At 39.6% G+C, this 24,194-nt stretch overlaps 1 protein-coding gene across 1 annotated transcript; it reads right to left on the reverse strand.

Moving 5' to 3' along the window:
* Window positions 1-1,422: 1,422 nt before the first annotated feature.
* On the reverse strand, window positions 1,423-22,438 carry LOC133014489 (NIPA-like protein 2). Its single transcript, XM_061081749.1, has 11 exons — window positions 22,288-22,438; window positions 13,962-14,030; window positions 12,879-13,047; window positions 7,646-7,705; window positions 6,534-6,655; window positions 4,455-4,551; window positions 4,056-4,191; window positions 3,687-3,775; window positions 2,056-2,119; window positions 1,856-1,953; window positions 1,423-1,658 (listed from the first exon to the last, which is right to left on the reverse strand). The coding sequence occupies exons 1-11, from the start codon at window positions 22,354-22,356 to the stop codon at window positions 1,552-1,554; spliced, it is 1,080 nt and encodes a 359-aa protein (XP_060937732.1). The 5' UTR covers window positions 22,357-22,438; the 3' UTR covers window positions 1,423-1,551.
* Window positions 22,439-24,194: the final 1,756 nt, after the last annotated feature.

Raw genomic sequence — 24,194 nt, forward strand, 5'->3', positions numbered from 1 at the left:
GGATATGAGAAGAACATGTCTCCTTTAAAGCTAAGCACTTAGACCTAGAATATCAGGATGTTTGAGCAAGAAAGTCCTGGAAATCAAGTCATCACAAATGTTCTAAAAATACCAAGTAACTTTTATCCAAATTTTCTTTTCGTTAGAACAGTTTTTGAGTACTTGTAGTTTTATGAGGGAAATGCAGTCAAGCAGCACTATAGTGCAACTCCAGAACACAGATTTAAATGTCCCTCCAAGGCCAAAATATTTGACATTTTTTCAGGTTTGTGTTGAAATTTTATTCCCTCACTGTTTTAAATCTTCAACACTCAGACAGGAATACAGCTCTGAGTGAGACACTTATTAATTGGCACAAATCATAAACTTGCATTTTGGTGCAACATGCACAAGTAAATGTAAGGATTAGTTGATTAATTGATGTTGTTCAACAGAAAGTTAACCTGTTGATTTATTAAGTCATGATGAAAATAAACTTGGGTCCTGCCTTTCGAATGTGATTGTTTGCTGGTGTTCTTGGAATGAATTGATAAAACGGCATGAAAAAAGGATGTGCTGATGCCACTGTGGGCTCTAGGAAATTAAAACGTGTTTCTCCCTATTTAATTTACTCAAGTAATCAATCTATTAAAAAGCTATTTGGTAGATTAATGATTAATAGATAATGATATGATATAATATGTTAAAGCCCCTAAATGAGAAGCACCAGGTTCGACAAAACCCACCAGCAGATACCAGGCCTCTAACATGTTCAACAGCATCAAGTGAGAAAAACTCAAGTATCAAAAAGAAATGTAAACTGAAATTATGAGTCAATCAATTCACTGACACTATGGTAATCTACGCTGCTACAGCATATACCAGGGAAGTGCTGAAAAGGATGGACAACATAAAGCGGTAGAAATGGCGCTCAGTAACAACAAAGAACAAGTCAGCAACGCCGTCTGGCTTGGTCTGAATATGTGAGCGTTCTCATATTGGACAGTCTCTTAACATCACTTTGATGTGAATATGCTTCCGATTTTCTGCACTTTTGCACAATTGAGTTTCAGATAGATCACTCAGTGAGGATGCACGGTAAGGGGGCACTACACAAAAGTACAATAACTAGATTGGGATAACTTTGGTTTTATGCTGGATCAGGAGGCCGATCCAGGAATTAAATATCACTTTCTTTAACATTGTTAGAGTTGAGACATTTTGACAGATTTTAAGGGAATAGTTAATGGGTCTTGATTTAAAAAATCTGGCATATTTAGGAAACAGATATCTGTAAGTGTGGATTTGGAGCAGCGTGATTGAATTTAAGTAGACTGTGGGGCCTCGGTGGGGGGAGTGCCATTCTATTTTTAAATAACAACATAATGTCCGATTTTGCCTTTGTTCATTGACAGCTGATCACTCAAAGACCAATAAAGTCAGTTGTTAAGCATAATTCATATGTTTTATTGGAAGGTATTTGTCATTTGATTTCTTTAAATAGAGATAATATTTAAGTAACAAGAGGTTTGTACACATAAAATCTAAATGACAGTCCCAACGGAGCTGGTCCTATGAATCGTCTGTTTCTCCAGCTCTGTTGCACATGAGTTTGGCTGCCAGGGATCCATATGTCGTAGTCTTTGCCTCAGGCTGCACTTTGTCTGTGTGCCTTCTCCCTGTGAACAAAGACAGCACAGCTCATTAGATGGACACTGCTGCCAGGGCTGCAAACATAAGCAGCCAAATGAGACCAGGGTCAGTGCTGGCAGTCATATTGTCAATGCTGGCTAATCAATGCACCGATAAATGCTCAATATATAGGTCCACAGAACCTGCTTTGCAGAGAACTGATTAAAAGTTGATCAAAACTTACCAGGGATCCTGTCCATTGCGATAAAATTTCGATCTTGTTGCTTTATCTTTGGCCTGTTTCGGGCTATAAGGAAAACTCCAAGGAAAGACAGAAGACAACTGAAAAAAAGAATCAAAGGGGATTAACATCATTTTGTAATGAGAAAAGTAAATATGTCATTTCAATTAGATGCAGTTAATGGTGTGTGGTTGAATACGTACCCAAACAGAAACATAAAAATGTTGAGTAAAGCCAAATCTTCAAATTCCTGGTAAAATACTATCCCTGCAAAATGGAAAAACACATTAAAATGCATTTTCACAGAGCAACCAGACGTGTTGATTATCTCTAGTGCTATTTATGAAATGTAGCCTTGAAAAACTTCAGTACATTATACGGTGGTTTTAACGTATTAACTGCAGGGTATGGCTCTTACAGAGGAGGGTTACCTCTTACTGTATCCAATGCAACATCTATTTCTTGCAACAGCCTTTTCAGTCTGTAAAACCTGACAAGGAACCGTTTCTATTTTCGCTTTGCCTGCGCTCAGTTCTCTGTCCTCATGCATACTGCAGTTGTTTTGTTCTAAGAGACTGACCCCAAAAGCCGATGTTTACAGTTGAACTGCTGGAACATTTTCTGCGATTAAACTCAGCTGAATGGAAATGTCTTGAAATGAGGTGGCAGTGGCAGTGGGCAATCTAGTCACAAAAACAATAACAAACAAGGAAACTAATTTAATGTAATTGAGTGTTTTACGTGTATTTACCCATTAATACAAAAATGCTTTATTTTAAACTTGTTTTGCTCAAATTAAATAAGGAACACTATGACTGACAAGATAACAAAGATCTGACCTGCTAGAACATACTTTCTATTAATAGTGTGGGGCATCTGCTGTACAAGTGGTTCACATAAGAGTGAATCCCCATCTTGCCTGTGTATTTTGGTCCACTGTATTGAGGTCATGAACTGATTTCAACTTTTGCAGTGATTTTTGGAGAGTACTTTCATTTCTTTAAGGATAAGGACTGTGATGGTGGATTGTGGATCTGGGTGGCAGCTGATGTTGGATTATTACTTGGATATACAATAGATATACAATATATCTACTCACACATTCTACCATTACTGACAACACCTATCAGTACTACTGTCATTAGTGCTCCCTTCTTCTCTCTCTGACATTTTGTAAATATTGTCATTTTGTTGATGTGTTCTGCTAAACAAAGCATCTATTGCACTTCTGTCCGTTCTGGGAAAGGGATTCCTCACATGTGGTTTCCACGTTATTTTCCACCTCTTAACTGCAGAGGATGTCACACCTTGTTAAAGCCCTATGAGACAAACTGTGATTTGTGAATATGGGATATGCAAAGGAAATTGTATTGATTGATTTTAAGGCTGATATTCTGTGTTGTATATTTTGTCCAAAATCCCATCAAATAACCGAGATCAAAATTGTGTATAGTCCATCTTATTACTGATTGGCATCCATAAACACTGATGTTCCCATGACACAGAGAGGCTGCACACTGGTTTAACTGGTGTGTGGTTTCAGCATCATTTTCGAATCTTTTCTGAGAAGTTTAACTAACAGAACAATGTAAACTCATGGTTACAGTGGAAACAGGTTTACATATTACTGAAAACATTAAACTGCATAAATGTTTTTATGATATGCTTGCCTGTGTGCACTTCCACCGACCACTACAAATACACGTGATGAACAGTTCACAAGATACTATTTTGAGTAGATTATTACATATCGGTTATTTGTGACACAAAGACAATGATGAGCATTTAACTTAATCTACAGAGGCAGTGTTAATGAGATTAATGATTGACAAACCTGCAACAATGGCACTTGCCGTGAAAAACACAAAGTTGATCGGAACCACCTCTGTGGCATCAAACATTTTCATTGCCTGATTGAGAAATCTGTGGAGAGAAGAGAAGATTTGTGAGGTGCAGTGAATACAATGACCATGGTTAAACCAGTAGTCACTCAATGGCCCCATGCAACAGCCTATTCATCCAGAAACACTGTAGGTGTGCTGCGAGTACAATGTAACCATGCCAGATATATTACTTTCTTCTTTTTTTCAGGAACTGCAAAGCCAAAGTTGCATCTAGCTTGAGGCGAAACATTGGATCTTATCAATAAAAAAGAGAGAAAAGAAGGTACTCATGAAGAGCGAAATAGGAAACCTTGACTAACTTGATCTGGAAGGCGCAGGAGGCGACCATGACAACCAGCATTACGTAGAAGATGGGGTATATGAGCTGCAGTTGGCCTTTGATCGACTCTGTGATCATCCCTGACACAGCTTTGACCGAGATGACTGTCAGAGAGGCTGCAGGAACACAGATGCCACACATCACTTCATCATTTAGTTGTTCTAAAACAAACTTCCTCACTAGTTCAAGCTGATTTGTAGAGCGGATAATTTATCTCTCAGTGAGTTGTAATGAAATATTTTCTTCTGTCATGCTGAAGTCTTCATAGAAATGATATAAAAGAGCATGGGTCCATTTTTGGTAGCCAGGCAACAAAACAACCTCTGACCACCTAAAACAGTTCAATCCAGTCCTCAAACACTCTTTCACTGGTTCGTACCGAGCAGGGCGACCAGCAACATCACAATGACGATGTGTTTCATGTTCCTCCTCTTGTACAGATACAGCAGGATGCAAAAGATGATGCCCTCTATAAACTGTCGAGAGAGGGAGAGGGGGGTTACACCAATCATTATTGCAAATGCCATTCTCTTGAATGAAAAAACTTGAATTTTACTTTTAGTGGCAAGGTTGCCAGTGTTTCAATATAACAGAGAACTATGTTAACTGTTTATTAAATCCTTTTTAGAAATGGGCCATTCACAACTTAACACACAATGTGAGTGAATCAGAAATAGTCCTTTAAAAATCATTTGATAATCGTTTGAACTCTGAAAATAATAGGGAACCCGTAATGAATTTCTCCCATTTCCTGATTAATCAGGACCTACAGTTAATCCCAGTTGATGGAGGTTGTTCTTCTGCAGGCTGATGAGTATTCACAATGCATTGCCAGAAGTGCAGCAAACTGCTTTCCACACCATCAATCACTGCAGCCAGAGGCAACAAGGCTATCTCAATGTGAAAGCATCCGTCTTTCTCTCCACCCGTCTGCATTTTCCTTTTCTTTTGTTTTTCATGCAATTGATGTTTTATTTTCTCTAAGTGTGTTTTCATCAGCAAATAGGACTAGATTCAGAGTGGACTTTAAAATATGCTTGAGGGAAACGCTGTGGCCTAAATAATGATTGCACTGCCACCCAAAACACTGTTTACCCATTTTTGGAACATCCAGTGCATTATCTGAAAATGTAGACTGTGACGTAGATAAAGTAAGGTGCCACCTTTGATAAAGGTTTAACCTACATCCCTTCAAATAATCCTGAAATACTTAGAGAACGTGCTGCTGCTCTGCATTAAGGACGTTGTTGTACATCATTTCTCTTAGCACCACTAACTCTGCCTGACCTTCAACGTCCCTGCTCATGGGATTTTTGTCAGCTGTAATTTTGTACATATAATGTTTATAAAAGTAGAGAAACTGCCAACATGTCAGACGTGGAAAATGCTACAGATGTGGACTTGGGGCCAGGTGTGGCACTTTACAGCACAAAATAAGGCTTCCCTTCACTCTTGAATTACTCAAATCACTGGTGATCTAGCGAGGCCCCTGTCTCACTCTGCTGCGACCATGAGAGTCGTGGCATCAGAGGAAAAGCAGCAGAATATGACCTTCCACTGCTGAAATATTCCCCTATAAACATCAAAGGTGTGTTTTTCAACAAACACTAGAGTTCACATTTTAGATATGAATATCGAAGCACTTTGGTTCTGCTCTGTACTCTGTTTCAGATCTTTTCACCATGGTAACGGCTATGTTTATGCCATGTTTATGCCATCCCTGCCTGGGCAAATTTTGAGTAGGTCATGAGTAACTCACCCATGTGCTCTCCTGCACTCGCAAACCATTAGGTGTGAGCAATTATTTTAACACTGAATGTAAAAACATACAGTTTTAGTTTCGGCAAACAGAGCTCTACCATATGAGGTCAAACACCAAGCAACACCAAAAATATTTCATCGCAAGGTTGACCTACATAAATCAGGCTGTTATTCAGCTGCAGTTAAATATTTTACTGCAGACAAATACATTTCTATACTTTAATTAACCAGTGAGAGTATTGCTCGAGTTTGGGACAGGCTTATCTTCTTCTTCTGCATGTAAACATGAACAACCTGTTGCGAGGGACAATATTTTGGGGCAGGAAGAGATTGGACAAAATGTTGTTTAGAGTAAAACACCTACAAAAACTTTTATGTTTTGTGTGAAAAAACGTTGGACTTGTGTGATAAATGAAGGTAGTCAGACTATAAACAGCGTACGGTGAACAAAAGACATATCTGCTGTCTACACTGGAAGCCCCAAAATATTGCCCGCTGTCACCAGAGGCTTATTCGTCATCGGCCGCTGGACTCCAGGATTGGGAACAGGCTAACTAACAGTAAGACAAGAGCTGTAATGACATTTCAGTTGTGTGCTGCTAAAAGCACAACAATGACCCATGGGGTCTAAGCAGTATCTCTAGGAAAAAAAGAAAATGCCATACAAGCTATTACTGAACTCAGTCAAGATACATACAAGGTAAAGCAGGAAGTGCCAGCTAAAGGCATTGTACTGGACCAGATGGGCTGTGATGGGTGTGAAAGTGTGGGGAGCAAAGGTCACCAGAAGATACGTTCCTGTTATTGCCAGGGTTCCACCTGTGGAAGAAAGAAAGCAAAGAGGTTGTAATAAATCTCGGCGTGAGTTCAATCAGGAAGACTTTCCCCCAATTCTCTCACTCTCTCTAGCGCTGATTAATCAGCTGTTTGTGGGTGTTTCTAAATGGCCAATCAGATTCTGCCACAGTCTCTTCCAGCCAGTCATGCGATCACCAGTTTTAAAATTCAATTAAATGTTTGTGCTCAGTTAAAAAACATCTTCCTAATTTCACATCAAATGACTAAGTGAATTAGATTTTAGAAACACAAGCATAACTTAAATTCACAATGCCTTGTGTCGTTCATCTGCAGTATTTGTTTAGAAATTCTTACTTTGCAACAAACCTTGAAATTTTTTTTTTTTTGTACTGAATAAGAGGTACATTTTTCAAATCACTCTTGTACTTGATCAACTCACAGATTTACCAATGTCATTAATACACGTTGTTACATGCAGTTATCATCTTTTTCTGTCATTTCAGTTATTACCCTAATTCTTTTGCTGGTTTGTCTGACCATTTGTGTGACAGGTGCTACTGCAAAACCTTGCTCTCAGTGATTCTTATAAATAAAACATTCAATTAAATGTTTTTAATATGTAGCTTCTATTGTCACTCAGCAATTACACGAGAGTAACAAAATATGCTAATGATTTGTCCCGGAAACCAACAATGTGCAGACCTGTGAGGTGCTGATATGAATTTCCAGTCTAGCAGTTGTATTTATCATCATCGCTGTAGCAACCCTGCCATTTAGCAGCAGGCAAGAGCTTTTCACAAAACAATTTGAGGTCAGTTGAATAGATTGTGCGCTTTCCTTAACAGCTACAGTCTTTTCCCAGCCAAAATGAAACATGTTTCCTTTGTCACAGGAGTTTTGTTTTGCACCTGAGACCATCTGAGAAGTGAAGTTAGATTAACACCTGAACTTTAACAAGTCAAAGCAGCAATGTGAGAGAACGTCAGCTAGAGGCTCCAAACATTTGCTTACCAACAATGTCGGAGGGGCGCATCGTCTCCTTGAGGAAAACCACAGATATGACAGCACTGGCTGGAAAGTGAAAAAAGAATCCTATTAAATTTGTCGCTCATCAGCGAACACAGAATATAATATGTACTCTAACACAATTATATCTCCACACTGTACATCAAAAATAGCGAGATGGGACACTTAGTCTCAACACAAAATCAATTTGAATTGTAGAATAAAAGCAATCAGTGCTCGTCTCCTGATGACTACAGATTTGTTTTCAGTTGTTTTTTATAACCTCATATTTAGGACTGATTTAAATGCAAAAGTCAGTTTAATCATTAGAAATGTCTGATTATGGACTTAATACAGATACAAATAACAGTAACATCAATGGTTTTCCAATCAGACTGCAGCAGTGTACATACTATAATTGAGTGATCAGATTTTCAACGTAATGCGAGCACATCACTGTGATACTAACTGATACGGAAATTAAATACAGAAAAACGTGTACACATTCATTCATTCACATGTGCACACATTGATACTAGAGATGCATATATGTCCACACAAATTGATACATGAACACTTGATACACACACAGTGCTTGACATGTTAATTTTGATCAGCTCAGGAAAATCTATCAGCGAGCTTAGATACATAAAACTCATTAGGATTTCACAACACCAACATCAAAATACGACTAAATGCTGTTGCATGCTTCATTTTTCATGAACTCATTCATCAATATCCATGTTGGAAACTGCGGTGCTGGAAGGTAATCAGCTTCACATGGCCAGATTAGTCTTCTTAATGTCTCCCCAGGACATGCGTCAAACCAGGGGAGGTGAATGATCAGACAGCATTCAGAGATGGATATGGCAGATATGCATGCAGACAGACAGACAGACAGACAGTGCTGATAAACAAGCCAACACACAGATGGATGACCACACAAGTTGACTAACTGCCTGAGACAGACTAACAAACTACTAGACAACCAAGCAGCGAGCAGACTCACAGGTAGGCAAACTGATATGAAATTGGCAGCAGCCTGTCACAGAGAGGAGGTTGGTTTACATAACACACTGAGGCTGCCATGTTGGAGGTCCTCAACTCTTAGCATTACTGAGTTGCATTTGACACTATTCTTTGGAGCCATGTTGTTGTACATTCACAACAACATTTGAGCAGAGCCAGCTGTGCAGATGTGTTGGGACGCTTGGACTCAACTGTGGCGAGCTGCTGTGAGACATACTCATTGACAGGTGTGCAGCTGATGGCACTGAGACAAAGACAGGCAGACTGAAAATAGAAGCAGCTGGAAAATGCTGGAGGAAGACAGACAGACAGCAGGCAGTTTGTGTAGAGGTTCTGCTGACATTGTAAGGAGATTAGATACAGAGCATGAACAGCTCATTCATGGGGATTCCTGTGGTGTGGAGGCATTAAAGACAGGTCCTCAGGATGTTTACAGTCTTTACACTGACTGTGCAGCTAAATGATGAAAAGCTTTACTATAGACAGTAAATCTATATGCCTGTAACTATATGCAACATGATGCTGATAGTGTCTTCCAGGAGACACATGAGACAGCAGGGACATCACTGTCAAAACAGAAGTTTACAAAGAATCCCGTTGGTGTTCTGATGAATACCAGTGGTAGTAAAATATCCACTCTGCAACCATGTTCGCACACACATTTAGGACTCTGTATGTGCCTCTGGAACCGGCTGGATCTAACAAGTAACCATAGCAACTCCATACAAAGTGATCTTCACGCGGCTTGACAAAAATGAGAAATGTGTCGACAGAAACCTCTGGGGTACACAGTTCTGTCACTGGCTCTGGGTATTTATGGTGTTGTGTGTGTGCATGTGCGTGCGTGCATGTGCGTGTGTGCATGTGAGTGCGTGCATGTGTGTGTGCATCACATCAGTGCTGCCCCTCTACGTGTTCTTTCTCTGTTGTGTGGTAAAGGGAGCCTTGCTGATGGAAAACACACTGTGTCGCACGCATGAACATATGAAAGCACAAAATGGAGGGCCGTCATCTCCCAGAAAAACTTAAAAGTAAGAAATGTTATCACCTCGTACATATTGCACTTTCAAAGTGATTTGAGCGATGGAAGTATGCTGTCATGTGGTTGGCCAAGATTTGTGAAATACAAGTATAACAACATAGAATGTGTTTTTCATGATATTCTAATGCAACAATTGCAATTAAAACCAGAGATCTACTGGAAATTGTAACAGAACTTCACCCGGAAATCTTTTCCAACTGACATCTGTGAGTGATGATGATGCAATGTATGAATCTGCTTTCTGTATACGTTTATTCACCTTGCCAGCTTCCCTCCTGTTTTGCATGGGATGACAGAGAATCTGATGCTCTGCTCCAAACCACAGCACCTGGAATGATGCTGTCATTCCTAATAGAGATCGATGGGCTCTGAGGATGGGGACAGCAGTAATTGCTCCCAGTGGAGGGTTGGAGTACTAGTGTGACATGCAGGGACAGGCAGATGACAGCAGCATTGTCTGCGCTCCCAATCCTGACCTTTGCCTCCTCTTCTTCCTCTTCTTTCTATTCTGTATATATCTCTAGCTGTTGTCTTTTTTCATTCCTCTCCTCTCGTCTGTCTCTCCTCTCTCCTCACCTTCTTTTTCTCTCGGCATCCATCCTCTTTTTTCTCTTCTGCTTTACTCAACTCTTGTTTACGCACCCAAGGCCTCTTGCTGTCTGCCCACCCACCCCGCCCCCACCAGAACCCACACACAGCTCAAACAGAATACAGGCACAACAGCGCCAAAGTCTGTGTTAAGATAAGCATATTCCTACACACCAGGCTGTGGCAGAGGGAGGGTCGTCCCATAACCAGAAGGTCGAAGTTCGATCCCATTCTTCCTCATCTTGGGCAAGATACTGAACTCCACATTAGATAAAAAATGCTGACCATAGTTGGACTGTGTGAATGGGTGAATAGCAAAAGAAGTACTGTAACGACACACCATGTCATCGCTGCAGACATCTTCCTTCACCTTCCTCTCACCAATTCATCCCTTGCTTCATTTATTCTTCAACACATACTTCAGCTTCTTATTATATATTCATGCATACTCAAATTCAACACAGGCCTCGCCTCTAGCAGTTGCTAGTTTTAATAAGGCTAGCAATGATAGAAGAATGGAAATGAGCACAGCAATTGTTACAACCTGTGGCTTTGGGTTCATTAGACAGTGCTTATAGCAAAAAGGAATATTGTTTTTGTTTACTCTGAAAGACGGGAGACAAAGAGAGTCATCAGTGATTCATGAGACGATACAATCCTCTTCCATCCAAACTTGCCTTACATCTTAGTGTGAATTTGAATAGAAAACATCTTACATTGTACAAACTGACAAGAGCTAGTTCTATTTCTAAGTAATTGCTCACTCACTAAAGTACATGCAGAACTACTTCGTTCAGTGCTTTCTTCAAACCATTTATCCACTTTCAAAACATGACTTTGGGAAAATGGTGTGAAGCATTGAGGTAATAGCTGTCATTAGTATCCATGACTCACCACCACCTCTGGCGCATGACTGATGGGTGGCGGGATGTAAGACATGGACCTCTTCAATACTTAACCTGTGTTTGCACTGAGCAGCTGCCAGCTGCACCACTAGGCAGGATTTGTTTTGATTTGCTAATAAATCCGGCTTAGTTTAATTCACACTGTTGGCTGTAAAAATGATCATCTATGGAGTAGGCTGCGGTACGTCTTCATAATGTCAAGAGTATTTGTCGACTCAGTTGCATCACTTAGTGATGATTTCACATAGATAGGAGATCAACACATGTCAATGTGTAATTCTCATGACCCTTCAGTTCCTGTTCAATGAGCAGTATTTGCTCATGGTAAATATATCTTTAAAAAGAAGAATGACGCAATATTAATCCCAGTCAATTATTTCTGTGTTCAGTAGATCAGTGATTCCTAATCTGGGAATGTATACCATTTTCACTTGATTAACACAAGTTATGGTATGTTCGTCTAATGTGGCTTTTAAGTTGCTGGCATTACATTTTCAGGCATCTGAGAATTATTCAGATAAAAGGAAATATGTAATTTGTCAATCTGAGGCTAACAGTGGTCGATCCATTAATATGGAGGGCACAAAATTTAAACAAGTGGACGCTACAGTCCAGACTGTACATATTTAGACAGTTGGGCTTTTTTTGCTCTTGGGGCTCTGTACTTCAGCACATTTAATTTGAAATACCATAATGGATATGACATTAAAGTGCCAAGTCTCAGCTTTAATCATAGAAAGAGCTGCGTGGGAGATACTGAACACATAGTGGCCAAATGTTTGGTGATTAAAAGTAACAAGAGACAGACCCATGAAGTCACACAATTCATCATATATAATATTTTCTGCAATCAGTGACTGTCTAAATTCCTCAGCAGACCCTTTACATCTCCCCTTGGGTCTGTTGGGTCTCTCTGTCTTCAGTTTCATCTCACAGTTTCAGTCATAACTAGCTTTTTTCTTCACAATGAAAACTATTTACTGCTTATCAACAAGATTTTTGCTCCAAAGTCGGCCAGTTTGAGTATTTTCTTAATTTGCATTGTCACTTCTTAACTGCACACAAAGACAGACAGCTGGCCTAACATATGGACCCATCGAGCATTTTGTGAAAAAAACGAGACAAATCCTTACACATCCATGTTTTCCTGATGACAGTTGATGAAGGAACACTTTGATTGAAGGTTCATGGTGTTCATTTTGTTTGTCCTATCTTGGCTAATGAAGAACACTTTCAGTCCTGTTATTAACATCTGTCCTGAAGGAACTGATAAGCAAGTGGTCAGCACCAGAATGTGTCCTGGATGCTTCCCTGAGATCCGAAGACTCAGACCCCATTTGGAGGTGTTCCTGATGTAGAGCTAATTTATAAGCTAATTAAAACACATTGATTCTTACTTTCAGCTGATTTGTGCTGAGTTTGGAAATCAGTATGTACACTGTGTAGATCTCATTATGCTTAGTGTTATTCTCAGATATCCCACACTAATGTAAAACTTTTTTTCTTAACACATAATGCAAACAAATGGCAAAAAGACAACCATTTATTACAGGATGACAATAAAAAGAGCACACCTCACATGGCAACACTGCCTGCCATTCCCCAAGGAAACACCCTTTCATCTTGCCTTCATGCATGGATAATGTATGAGACAGAAAGGGTAGGACTTACTTACCTATGACAGACACACAGCCCAGTGGGGCTATGAGCGATGCTGGGGCAAAGCCGTAGGCAGCAAAGTTCCCCAGTTCCCCAACACCCATGAGAACCACACCGCACCACCACATCACAGAGGTGTAGTAGGGCTTGGAGCCACGCTGAGACTGACGGACGTGGGCATATTTCTGTCAGACAAAGAGGGAACGGGAGCCAGAGGCATCACACAGATAAAGTGGATCCAAGACACAAGACAAACTCAAACATTTGTTAATAATTTATATAGAAACATACACAATGTTTGACCAAAAAATAATCAGTTTAAGAGATAAAATAGCATTACAGTGGCTGAAGCACCATAACACCCGCTACTAATAAGCTGTTCATCTCAGAAGAGCCATGATAACAATAAGCAAGCCAGTGAGGTGGGAAGCTATAGGTCAAATGTAAGCCTATACTATTAATACACATTTCCAGTTCTATCTCTGAATGCTTACACTTGCTTACACTTGCTAACATCAACTTTTCCCAGCATTTTTAAATTTAGGTTGTCCCACTGCCTCTGAATCTGTCTTACACAGCCTGCGTGCTGCTGACATAAAAGCAGTTTGCATTGCCTAATCAGAAAGTAAATTAGCTACATACTTTGGGTATTTTGTGGAATTACTGAATTGTCCAGTGGAACAAAAATCGTAATTTTAATAGACAGGTTATGCTTTTAAACCAGTCTCTAAAGCCTGTCAGCCTACTAAATGCTACAATGCTTGGGGTTAACGAATTGCATAAATTCTCTAAAAGGCTTGCATTGTTGATTTAACAGCATGTAGAGCAGAGTATTTACACTTCACTTGAAAATAGTCTTTATTTACTGTCAGAATAATCCGTATTTTGAATAAGTCCAGAAAATGTGTTGTTTGAATATACTGTATAATTGGACAAGTATGTTGCCAATCACAGTGTTCAATTAAAAATTAAATAGGCTGAAACATCCATTTCTGTTCAGAGAAAAGCAGTGCAGCAGTGCACAAGGAGTCTGTACAGGCGTTAATTGCCTGCTGTGTGCCGAGCATCTGCTGTACAGCTGGATTCCAGCACTTCATACCTGTATGTTGAGTGAAATGCTGATGACGACATTCCCACATATAGAGATGATGATTCCCAGGAGATAGGTCTGTCGAAACAAACAGTAAACAGAAGGAAGATGAGACAATGTGAAACTTGTCACACAACAATTATAACCACCCCATAATACTCCCTGCAGGTCTTCCCTCCAGCTGTCACTTCCATGATAACCACTGACCAAACTGCTGCACTGTTGCTCTGTTCAACGGAACCAAAGTGTGTGTGTGTGTGTGTGTGTGTGGCCTAAGAAAGCAGAGGCCTCTATTGTTTATAATACTGTATATATGAGGTAGAATCAAACTCTTAATTTTCACACATGCACTCACTAGCAGTCAATAACAACAGACCCAGGTATTTAACACACACACTCCCTCAGCATCTTAATTCTCCAAGGATCTGCAATACCTCACTGATGCAGGTCGGTTCACACCTTTAGAAACACAAACAGCCTGACCCAGACTCTAGGCAAGGTTTTGGTAAAAGAACTGGACCAATGCAGCCAGAATTGTCAAAGAAGTAGTTGGTAGTGAGGGAAAAACAAGTTTCTCAGTCGGAAATTATTAAAATTATAGGGATTTTTTTGCTGTACAAAAGCACACAGCTAAATGCTGACATCAGCAAGATGAAAGTAAGATAAAGACAGCTGGCAGCTTTGCAGGTAAAATATTTATTACGTTTGAATTATTTTTGTGTGTTAACATATCAAACATTTCAACATGTAAACCAAAAAAATCTTACTACAAGAAAAACCTTGTTCTTTTACGAGAATAAAGACAAGAAAAAACGTAGTAAGGCAAACCTATTCTTGCGGGAGTTTAACTCCATCTGGATCCAAAATATTGAACCATTCTCATTATGAAACTATGACACCCTTTGAATATAATAATGCAGATGTACTGAACAATTTAAAGTCACAACCAAACTTTTACTCGTCCTCAAAGAATAGGAAGGTCTATTCTTCAGAATAGACAGTTTCTTCACAATATTTTCAAAGTCCTGATGGTGGTGCTGATATACCAAACCTATAGCTAAGTAAAGCTAAAATGATTACGTTATCCTCATAATACTACGATTTCATTGTCAAAGTCAACGATACCTTTTTCTTCTAATCAATGTAGCACATGTTTTTATTTTGTCGATGTGTTCAGTTACACATAGCATCTTTTGCACTTCTGACCGTCCTGGGAGAGGGATCCCTCAAATGTTTCTTCTCTCTGAGGTTTCTACGTTTTTCCCCCCTGTTAAAAGGTTGTAGATTTTCCTTACTCTTGTTGAGGGTTAAGGGCAGAGGATGTTGCCCTATGAGACAAATTATGATTTGTGAATATGGGCTATACAAACACAATTTGATCGATTGATTGATTTAACATGGCCACTAATATGTCATAGTAATACATCACAGTAGTTCATTTTCTATTTGAAACATAATCCATTACCTTGCTACTTGGACGGGGATAACCAAAATCAGTGGCTTCATACTTTGGTGACAATGAATGTCTGTACAGTTTTTTAATGACAAATGTTGAGATACGTCTGGATTGAAAAAGTAGACTGACTGATCGACACTCATTACAAATGTATGTGAAGATCTTGACAAATGATCCAAAAATGCCTTGAATAAGACTCTTATTTCATATTTGAAAACTTACACATCATCATGGGCTACCTTTAATATCAGGAGAAGATAATATGAGCATCTTTTTCTAGCCAACTCTCATCAGCAATTCATGGTTTTCAAATGATGGAAGGAGAAACAAGATCGATTTGCTTTAATTGTTTCTAGAACATAGAGCTTCTTCCCTCCATATGCTAGGAACATGATTGCCAAGAGGAAATTAAATTTTAGGTCATAAACATACCAGTGGCTGTGGGCGGACAAAGTTTTACAAAGAAATGAAAGTAGAAAGCGGCGGTGGAAAGTAAATGATGAAGAAGACCTAAAGAAAGAAACTCAATCACGGGAAAACTAGTAACAACAGCCAAGCACATCTATCTTGTTTATGTATTGAATGAGAATTATGAGAGCGATTGAGGTTGGAGAGGAAATAAAGAGGAATTACAAAGATGGGAGGTATTACAAAAGGATATGAGGCACAGCAAGAAAGAGGAGAGAGCTGGAGCGCTAATGGAAAAATACTTTCAACATTGAAACACTTACACTTACAAACGGTTTCTTCTAATCAATGTTGTAATTGTTCTTGTTTTGTTGATGTTCTCAGTTACATGTGGCATCTATTGCATGGATCCTTACATGTGGCTCTCTCTGAGGTTTCTACATTTTCCTAATACTTGTTGAGGGTTAAGGACAGAGGGTGTCGCACCTTGTTAAGCCCTATGAGACAAATTTTGTTTTGTGAATATCGGCTATACAATTAAAATTAGATAATGTTCATATTGTTGCCAATGTGATACAACAACACAGTGATCAAATGAAACCACAAAGATGATCACTTAAACCACTACTTCTTGTTGCATAATAGCACTCACCATCTCCTTGTCAGCCTGATAAAGAATTTAAGTCAAGTGTACTTTAATCAATTTAAATTCAAAATCACCACCTACAGTCATTCAACCCCTCCACATCAGAGTCTTTAACTCTGTCTCCACTCACCCTCATACCGAGTCTGATGAGACCAGTGATCTGAAACATCACATCACAGGATTGTGTGTGTGTGTGTGTGTGTGTGTGTGTGTCGACTTGATGATGAGATTCCTTGGGGACAAATATTGGATGAACATAAAAAGAAGTGTATGTGTGTGGGTCTGCAATGACTCCACACTGAAGCAGACAGACAGACAGAGAAAAAGAGAAACAGTATGTGTGGTGGGCTGCCTGTAAGAGATGACTCTGTTGTAATTCATGATCAGACAGTCAGCGTCATCCTTCAGGCCAGCTATGGTCTGTTCTCTAAACCAAGATCAATAACCTTGTCAAGCTTCACAGGACAGAGTGCAACTGGTTCGCTGCTTTGCTGTTACTGAGTTCACAAGGAGGCTGCTGGTTATTGCTGAAATGTGTCAGTGGGCAGAATGAGGTCTGTGAGAGAGATAGGAAGGAAAGAAAACTGTATATCAACAGTACAAGGATATGGATGTACAGCCCGAGGATGGTTAATTCAACAGACATCATGCAGGAAATGAAGCAATTTAAAGTGTGAGGAGGTATTCATCTCACCCTGTATTGGATTCATTCATCATTTATCACTTACCAGCAAGTAAATTCAGCATACTTACAGTTAACTATTGTCTTTTAGGCGTGTTTGTAAGTTGTCTCAGTGTTGGTGAAAAGACAGAGGGTTTGCATCACTTTCAGTGCGGGTGGTCACAGCAGGTGCCACGAGTGAGATGAATCCACTCAAGGGAGTGTGAGAGAGAGAGAGAGCGAGAGAGAGAGAGAGAGAGAGAGAGAGAGAGAGAGAGAGAGAGAGAGAGAGAGAGAGCTTTCCTTTCACAGGAAGAGCAAACAAAGGTAGGTGGGTGTGCCGTTGGCTTGTCAGCTTACTTAGCAAACATTGAACACTTCACCGAAGGAAAGCAAGAGACTCAAGGCCCCTTGTGTTGCACTCTACTGGTGCGTTTACTACTTTATATTTCACCTCTGATGCGGTATAAGTTGATTACGAGTTCCACAGGCTCGACTGAACAGACTGCAGAACTCGGATTGTAGAGCTCACTTCCAGAGCACTGAATGTGTTGTCTCTATTTATAAAGCGCTCTTTTAGGACTCATGACCAATCAAAGCGCCTTACAGTACAGTTTTTTAATTCTCACACACATATGAACAGTGCATGTATGTGCAGTACTTTCTCTCAGTTAAATCTATCCTACAGGGGCAATTTGGGGGTTCAATATCTTGCCAAAAGATACTTTGGCATGCAGAATAGGGAAAATGAGGCTTAAACTGCCGACCTTCTGATTATTTTACTACCCGCTCTACCTCCTGAGCCACAGCCATCGCATATATATTATTATAAGGAGTAATAATTTGAATGTAGACACTTATTAATAACACGTGATGCAATAAGTGTGTATATGAAATTGCTTTGGTGTTGGGTTATATGTTTCTGTTGTCATTTATGTATGTAACATTGAATGACTTAGGAGAGCTAATGATAAAGTGTCATCTTATCTTATTTTATTGGCATTTCTTTGCTATTAGACTTCACTGTACTGTGACGGGTCATCCTGATAAGTTGAAAGACATATTCCACTCGCTGAATCAACAGGGTCAAATTTAGTTTTTTGTTCATTGTCCTATGTCATTCTCATAGGGCTTAACAAGGTCCTTACCCCTTAACAATAGTAATGGCATTTTTCATCATCAAAGTGTAAAAAAGTTTCATGAACACACAAACATCACAACTGTATGCTAGTACAAGTTTTAATGTGACCTTAATCCTCATCCCTACATCTGACAAAAATATCATCCTCTAAAAGGTGCATTTATAACTCTGCACACACAATTCTTCTCTTGGACACTGTGATCACTAGATGAGAACAAAACTCCATAACTTAAGCCCAACTACAAACAAAGTGGCCATTTCCAGCATCAATCAATTTAAACAACGGAAGTAAAAAACAACCGTGAATGATCCTGATAGCTGACTGGGAGACTGACAGCACTAACCCTCCTCCTCATCACTATAGGACAAACTGACCATCAGACAGACGGACAGACAGCGTGGCCCTTTGTGTGCACTGACAATGGGGATCTGTCCCTCTCTGGGATGGGCTAATCTCTGGATGAAGCCTTTTAAGTTTCTGCTCAGTTTTGATGGGTACAAAAGACACATGGACATGATGAGTGTCAGCACTGACACAATGATAGAGGAAACCAGGATAGACAGAATAAATAAATCCCAATTTGCCCTTGATGACTGAGGAAAAATACCTGAGAGAGAGTTGCAAGTGAGAGATCCCTCTCCCAGGATGGACAGCATAGCATGTCAACAAAATATCAAAATTCATGGAAAAGACAGTGTCTAACATAAATGGAGAGGTGTATCATGAAGAGCATACCGTGCCATTCTCAGTCTCACAAGTAGTAAGGTTAAGAGGAGAAAGAGCAATGCTATCATTAATCAGAAAATGATTTATGGCCCTAGGGGCAAGATTGTACTTAGCGAATGATATGTGGCCATATCCCCATTGAACTTTCATATACTGTCTCTTGAATAAGAGTTGTACATTTTGATCTTATAATGGCACTTTGAGTGTGAGCAAGGAGGTCAGCAAAGATATTTCTTCAATCTGCTGGGTAGGATAAATCCCCACAGCTGTTAAGATGGGAATCTGTTAACTGTGGAAAAAAGTTACACTGGACTGAAAGGACCAGTGAGGATTTAGGTGAAATGGATCTTTTGGCAGAAATTTAATATAAATGAATGCTATGTTGTCAGTAGCGTGTTTCATCTAAATTGTACAAATGGTTGTTTTCTTTACCATAGAATGGGCCCTTTATAGTTGAATACTTTGTATTTACAACGGGAGCGGGTCTTCTCTACGGAGGCAACCATATTTTTTTCAGTAGCCCAGACCGGACAAACTGATGCCTACCGCAGTCTCTGTGTATGTTTGGAAGGGGAGGGGGAGGTGAGGGCTATTCAGCTGCAACATGCAACTCCACCAGTAGATTCTACACACTGAACCTTAAATTGCTAAATCATTAGATGACCTGATTGACCAACATAAGCTTTAGGCCCCTCTGCTATTAGGAAAAACATGAAATATTATACATTTTAACAGTATGATACAATGTTTTAGTTTGTTGAAGAAGTACTTCTGCTCAACAATTAGTTTTAGCTGTACAGTCTCCCGTCACCCACCTCTTTTGGAAACAACACATTTTGCACAAATAAAATCAGTGTCCTAAAAAACTAATAAAGGCAGAGGTGGGGAAGCTTTTTTCAATCAAATGCTAATAAAGTTTTTATATAATCCTTTGTAGGTCATATAAATTAGTGAACTAGTATTGCTTCTCTTTGGCATTTGATGATCTGTCAGATTGTAGTGATCATGATACTACCCACAGCTGGTTTTAACCAAAACAACAATCCTCCTCTTTGGTAGTACCACACATGACTTGATCAGTGTTGACTTTATCCAGACTAGCTGCAGGTTTCCGTGTGTTGTAATGATGCTTGAGATTTGCCTATGTCATCATTGTGTGAGTGCTCCCACAAACTAGCCATACTGGCTTGTCTTTAACATTAAAGAATGTGTTTGTCATTTTCTTTTGAAAAACCAGCATTTTTCAGCTACATCTACATTTCCAGACTGTTGCGATGGTGCTCACCAGCAACGTCATGTAACAGCTATATTCCTAAAACAGACATGAAGGTCCTTAAGGACATGTTTATCTACTATTTTCTCATACTAGTACAGTTGACATTCTAAATCTGGCTGTTTCCAATGGGCTGTTTGATTGTCCTTTGGTGGTTCTGATTGCAGTGTTTTTACTGAAACTGTAAAAGTGACATGCAGAATTTAGCTGCGACAAGTAAACAACGGCTGCTGGACTCAGTCTTTGCCAACTTCAGTGAAGCTCAATTCCGGACGCAGAACCTTGAAGTGGAGAATAACCTGACGTTGCCATTGCTTTGAATTAGCTGTTGACTTGATCGACAATATCAATAATACGTAAGTCCCAGTCGCCACTGCTACAGAGCACTTGTGGCCCATTTATTCACATTTCATTAATATTGAACGCATCATGTATCCAAATTGCACCAACCTAATCACTACACTTCCTTTGGGCCTTAACAATACACATTCCTTGTGTGAAGCCAATAAGATAAACGGCTCTCAAGGTAAGCGTCCCACATACAGACAGTGTTTTCTGGAATAAGTCGATTCTTATCTCACAGAAAAGTAGTAACAAGAGTTGTTTTGGATTTCTCAGTTGTGTTGTATTTATGAAATGTCTTGGTGGCTAGATCAAATTATAGCCAGAAGGCAGGGGAGGGTTAGATTTTAAGATAATGTTCACAGGGTTGACTAAACAGATTTATAGTGTGAGCATGACGTCCCCCAACAGCTTGAATCACACAAAAGAGCTCTACATGTAATTCTAGATCTGACTCTTCCTTTATTTCCTGTCATCATCAACTGTTTGCATGGATCAGCAAAACCAGTAATACAAAGGTTAGGTCAACTGATGGGATAAGCTCTCAAAACATGTCACACCCATGCAAACATTGAAAGGTAGCAAAGTGTAAGACAGACATATATTGTCTGCCTGAATTCGGGATGTCCTCTGAGAATGAGCTTTGTACAGAGGAGGAGCTGGGACCATCGGCCAGCTGTTCAGTACTCTTACAGTAGATCTATTCTCTACCAACCCACCCATGGGCCATTACTCATTACTCACGCCTCTCATTCGTCCTCTGTACTCTCTAGCTCACTCCATGTCTCTGTGCCTCTGCTCGTAATGTCACTTAGACAAAACATGAGAGAATCACTGACAGGGGGAAGATGAGCATGAGGAGAATGTGACTATGCATAACAGTGGGAGGGCAGAGGAGTAACACACACGTAGCAGGAAAGTACTGAAGGCACACACACATTACATTAACACACACCAGCAGACATGCACACAGTCTGCACAACCAGCCTCAGAAAGTACAGTTTGCAAAGTTGTAAATTTCTTTTCAACTTACAACACAGGGATTTAGCCATATTCACTCCTGACAGGTGCTAACAAGGACAGATCTCTGTGCCTGTCTGGCTCCCTCATCCAAACTTAGTGTTCATTACCCAAAGAGCTTTGGAGGTTGAGGCTATGTTTTGTCTTCCAAGATGATTTTAAGAGGCTAAATTAATCTCGTTGTGGACAGTGTGTTTAACGTCCAGCTCTAAATAATGTCAAGGGGGAGAAGTTCCAAGTTTAGAGATAAAAGAAAAGGAAATGTTCCTCATCTCCCTGTAGAATTTAACTGCTCAACAGCTGAAACATGACGAATTGAGTGAGGAAGGGAAAAACCAAATAGCCCTGCCCTGGCATGTTTACATTCATTATTGGCTTATTATTATTATTATTTAATTGATAACCCTCTTTTGAATTGATATGCGGTGTATCAGTCCGTATAAGCATGTATGTATATGTTTATTTATTTTGTATATTTTTTGTCTCTGCTTTACTTATATTATACTATTATAAGTATATCTATACCTTATCTTAAAATAAATAAAAAAAGGTTGTTACTGTTCCACAACTTGTGAAATGACGCCTGCTCTGCCGGAGACAACACTTCTCTCAGTGAGCGAACCTACAGATCAGATGGAAAACTTTTCTGAAACAAACTTACCCGCAGGGGGCTTTCCAGGATCTCCGCCCGGAGAGCGGAGGTCATTTGAGGAGAGCTTGAATTCGCCATGTTTTCCTTGTCGAGCAATAAGTGAAGTAATGTTATTCTATGGCGAAACTCCTACTCTCGCTTCACATCTTTGTCCGCTGTCTTCCACCTCTTCTCATCCCCCGCATCCCACGTCCTGGCGCCTGAGAGGAAACTCAGGAGCGAAAAGTTCTTTGGTTGTGTCGCATGTAGCAGGAGTTTGTGATGCCTTCAAGGGACTCGGGAAAATTGATGTTTAATTGAGGAAGTTGTGTAGTACGGGTCCCCAAAGTCACAACAGGTGACATTGTTTTTGATCGTCTGTGAACAAGATTATTAACCTGAACAAGATAATTTACTAAAGTTCATATGCGTCTCCAACAACTTCAGATGAAGATAAAGCCACCATGATGGACAAAACTCAGCTGATCAAGTTTTATTTTCACCTCGTAATGTCATATAATGAAAATCTTGCTGGGGTTAGCAAGAATCATTTCCCATAAGGTCATTATTATCTAATGCACACCACGACATGCTTGTCAGGGCTTTGGTACGCACACCTGCAAGACTATGTTGGACGCCAATTGATATATTCTTAAAATATCAATGGCCTGCAATGATACTTTTCAATAAACTATGCACACACTTTAGGCAGACTGGGTATTAACTCCTTTAATGTACGACGTCACGGAGTGTCCATGAACGTTTCATATGGGAAGGTGCCATTCAGTTGCGTGCGGGTCTGAAGCACGCAGAATGGTGCACGTGCAGGTGCAGCTGCAGCAAGTCAGCACATACTGTTTAACTTTGAAGCATTGTTTTCTTTAACCACGAATTAGTGTCCTGCTATGATTTATTATATAGCATGTTTTTTTTTATTTTTTTTTAATAAGGAATTTATCTTATTTGTTTGTATGCTAATTGACTGTTATTTAATTTAATTGGTGAGATTTAATTGATTTTGAATTGTTTGCTGGACTGTATTGTCTATTCACGGATAACTGTCTTCGTGATCTGTTTTATGCTTTGGAAAATAAATGCCCATGAAGGGGCTGTAAAGTAAACAAACTACAGTCATATGATGAGGATCATTTTCGCACATGCTGTGCTTCCTGCACGTGAATTCTGTTTCAAGGTCGTGAAGTAGCCACGTGGACACAAGATTTACAGTGTTTTTGTTGACATGAAAAGTGGACTTGTGGATGGCTGGACAACAAATCTGATTTTAAAAAGTCACATGATATCCACTTTTCCACAGCTTTTGGAAAATTCATGAGCAGCTGAGGGGGAGATGAAAAGTGGAGCATCATAACAAGCGATGACAAATAAGGTCGGCCACATCAGAAGGTCACATCTGATCTCCAGTCAGAACTTGTCCAGCTGTGGGTACGTCCCGGTCAAAGGGATGAAGTGACCCATTGCTGCTTTGTCTTTAATGGGATTTACTGATCCAGCTTCCTGTCTGTGAATAGATGAATGATGAATGCTTGTTTGTTCTGTTGTGTTTAACATTAACATGCAGATGGGGCTGCTGCTTTCTTTCACATGTGAATACAAAGCACAAATATGAATAGTCAATATTTCCTGACTGATGTACTCTCAACAATCACATATATTGAGGGCCAGTATACATTTGGGCAATATTACCACATTACTACAATTCATATTCAAAATCTAATGAACACATTCAAAAATGTTTCCTTGGGTCATCCTGTGTTTCGGGTCTCACAACATCCGACACCCGTTGCCTTAAACCATTTAAGTTTTTACGCAAGCTAAAACTAAACAGGTTGTATTAACACAAAACCTTAATTAATGCAGAACACATATTTAAGTTCATATAAACCATCTTCCCTCAAAAAGCATTAGTTAACATAAAT

Source organism: Limanda limanda, chromosome 11 (assembly GCF_963576545.1).
Source record: "Limanda limanda chromosome 11, fLimLim1.1, whole genome shotgun sequence".
Taxonomy (NCBI): domain Eukaryota; kingdom Metazoa; phylum Chordata; class Actinopteri; order Pleuronectiformes; family Pleuronectidae; genus Limanda; species Limanda limanda.

What these genes read in the sequence shown, in the direction of transcription:
- LOC133014489 (XM_061081749.1), bottom strand. Translation starts at nt 22,356, where the DNA reads ATGGCGAATTCAAGCTCTCCTCAAATGACCTCCGCTCTCCGGGCGGAG. An exon ending in TCCTGCGCCTTCCAGATCAA is followed by an intron (nt 3,776 to 4,055) that starts GTTAGTCAAGGT and finishes TTCTCTCCACAG; the next exon opens with ATTTCTCAATCAGGCAATGA. An exon ending in ATTTTTATGTTTCTGTTTGG is followed by an intron (nt 1,954 to 2,055) that starts GTACGTATTCAA and finishes TCTTTTTTTCAG; the next exon opens with TTGTCTTCTGTCTTTCCTTG.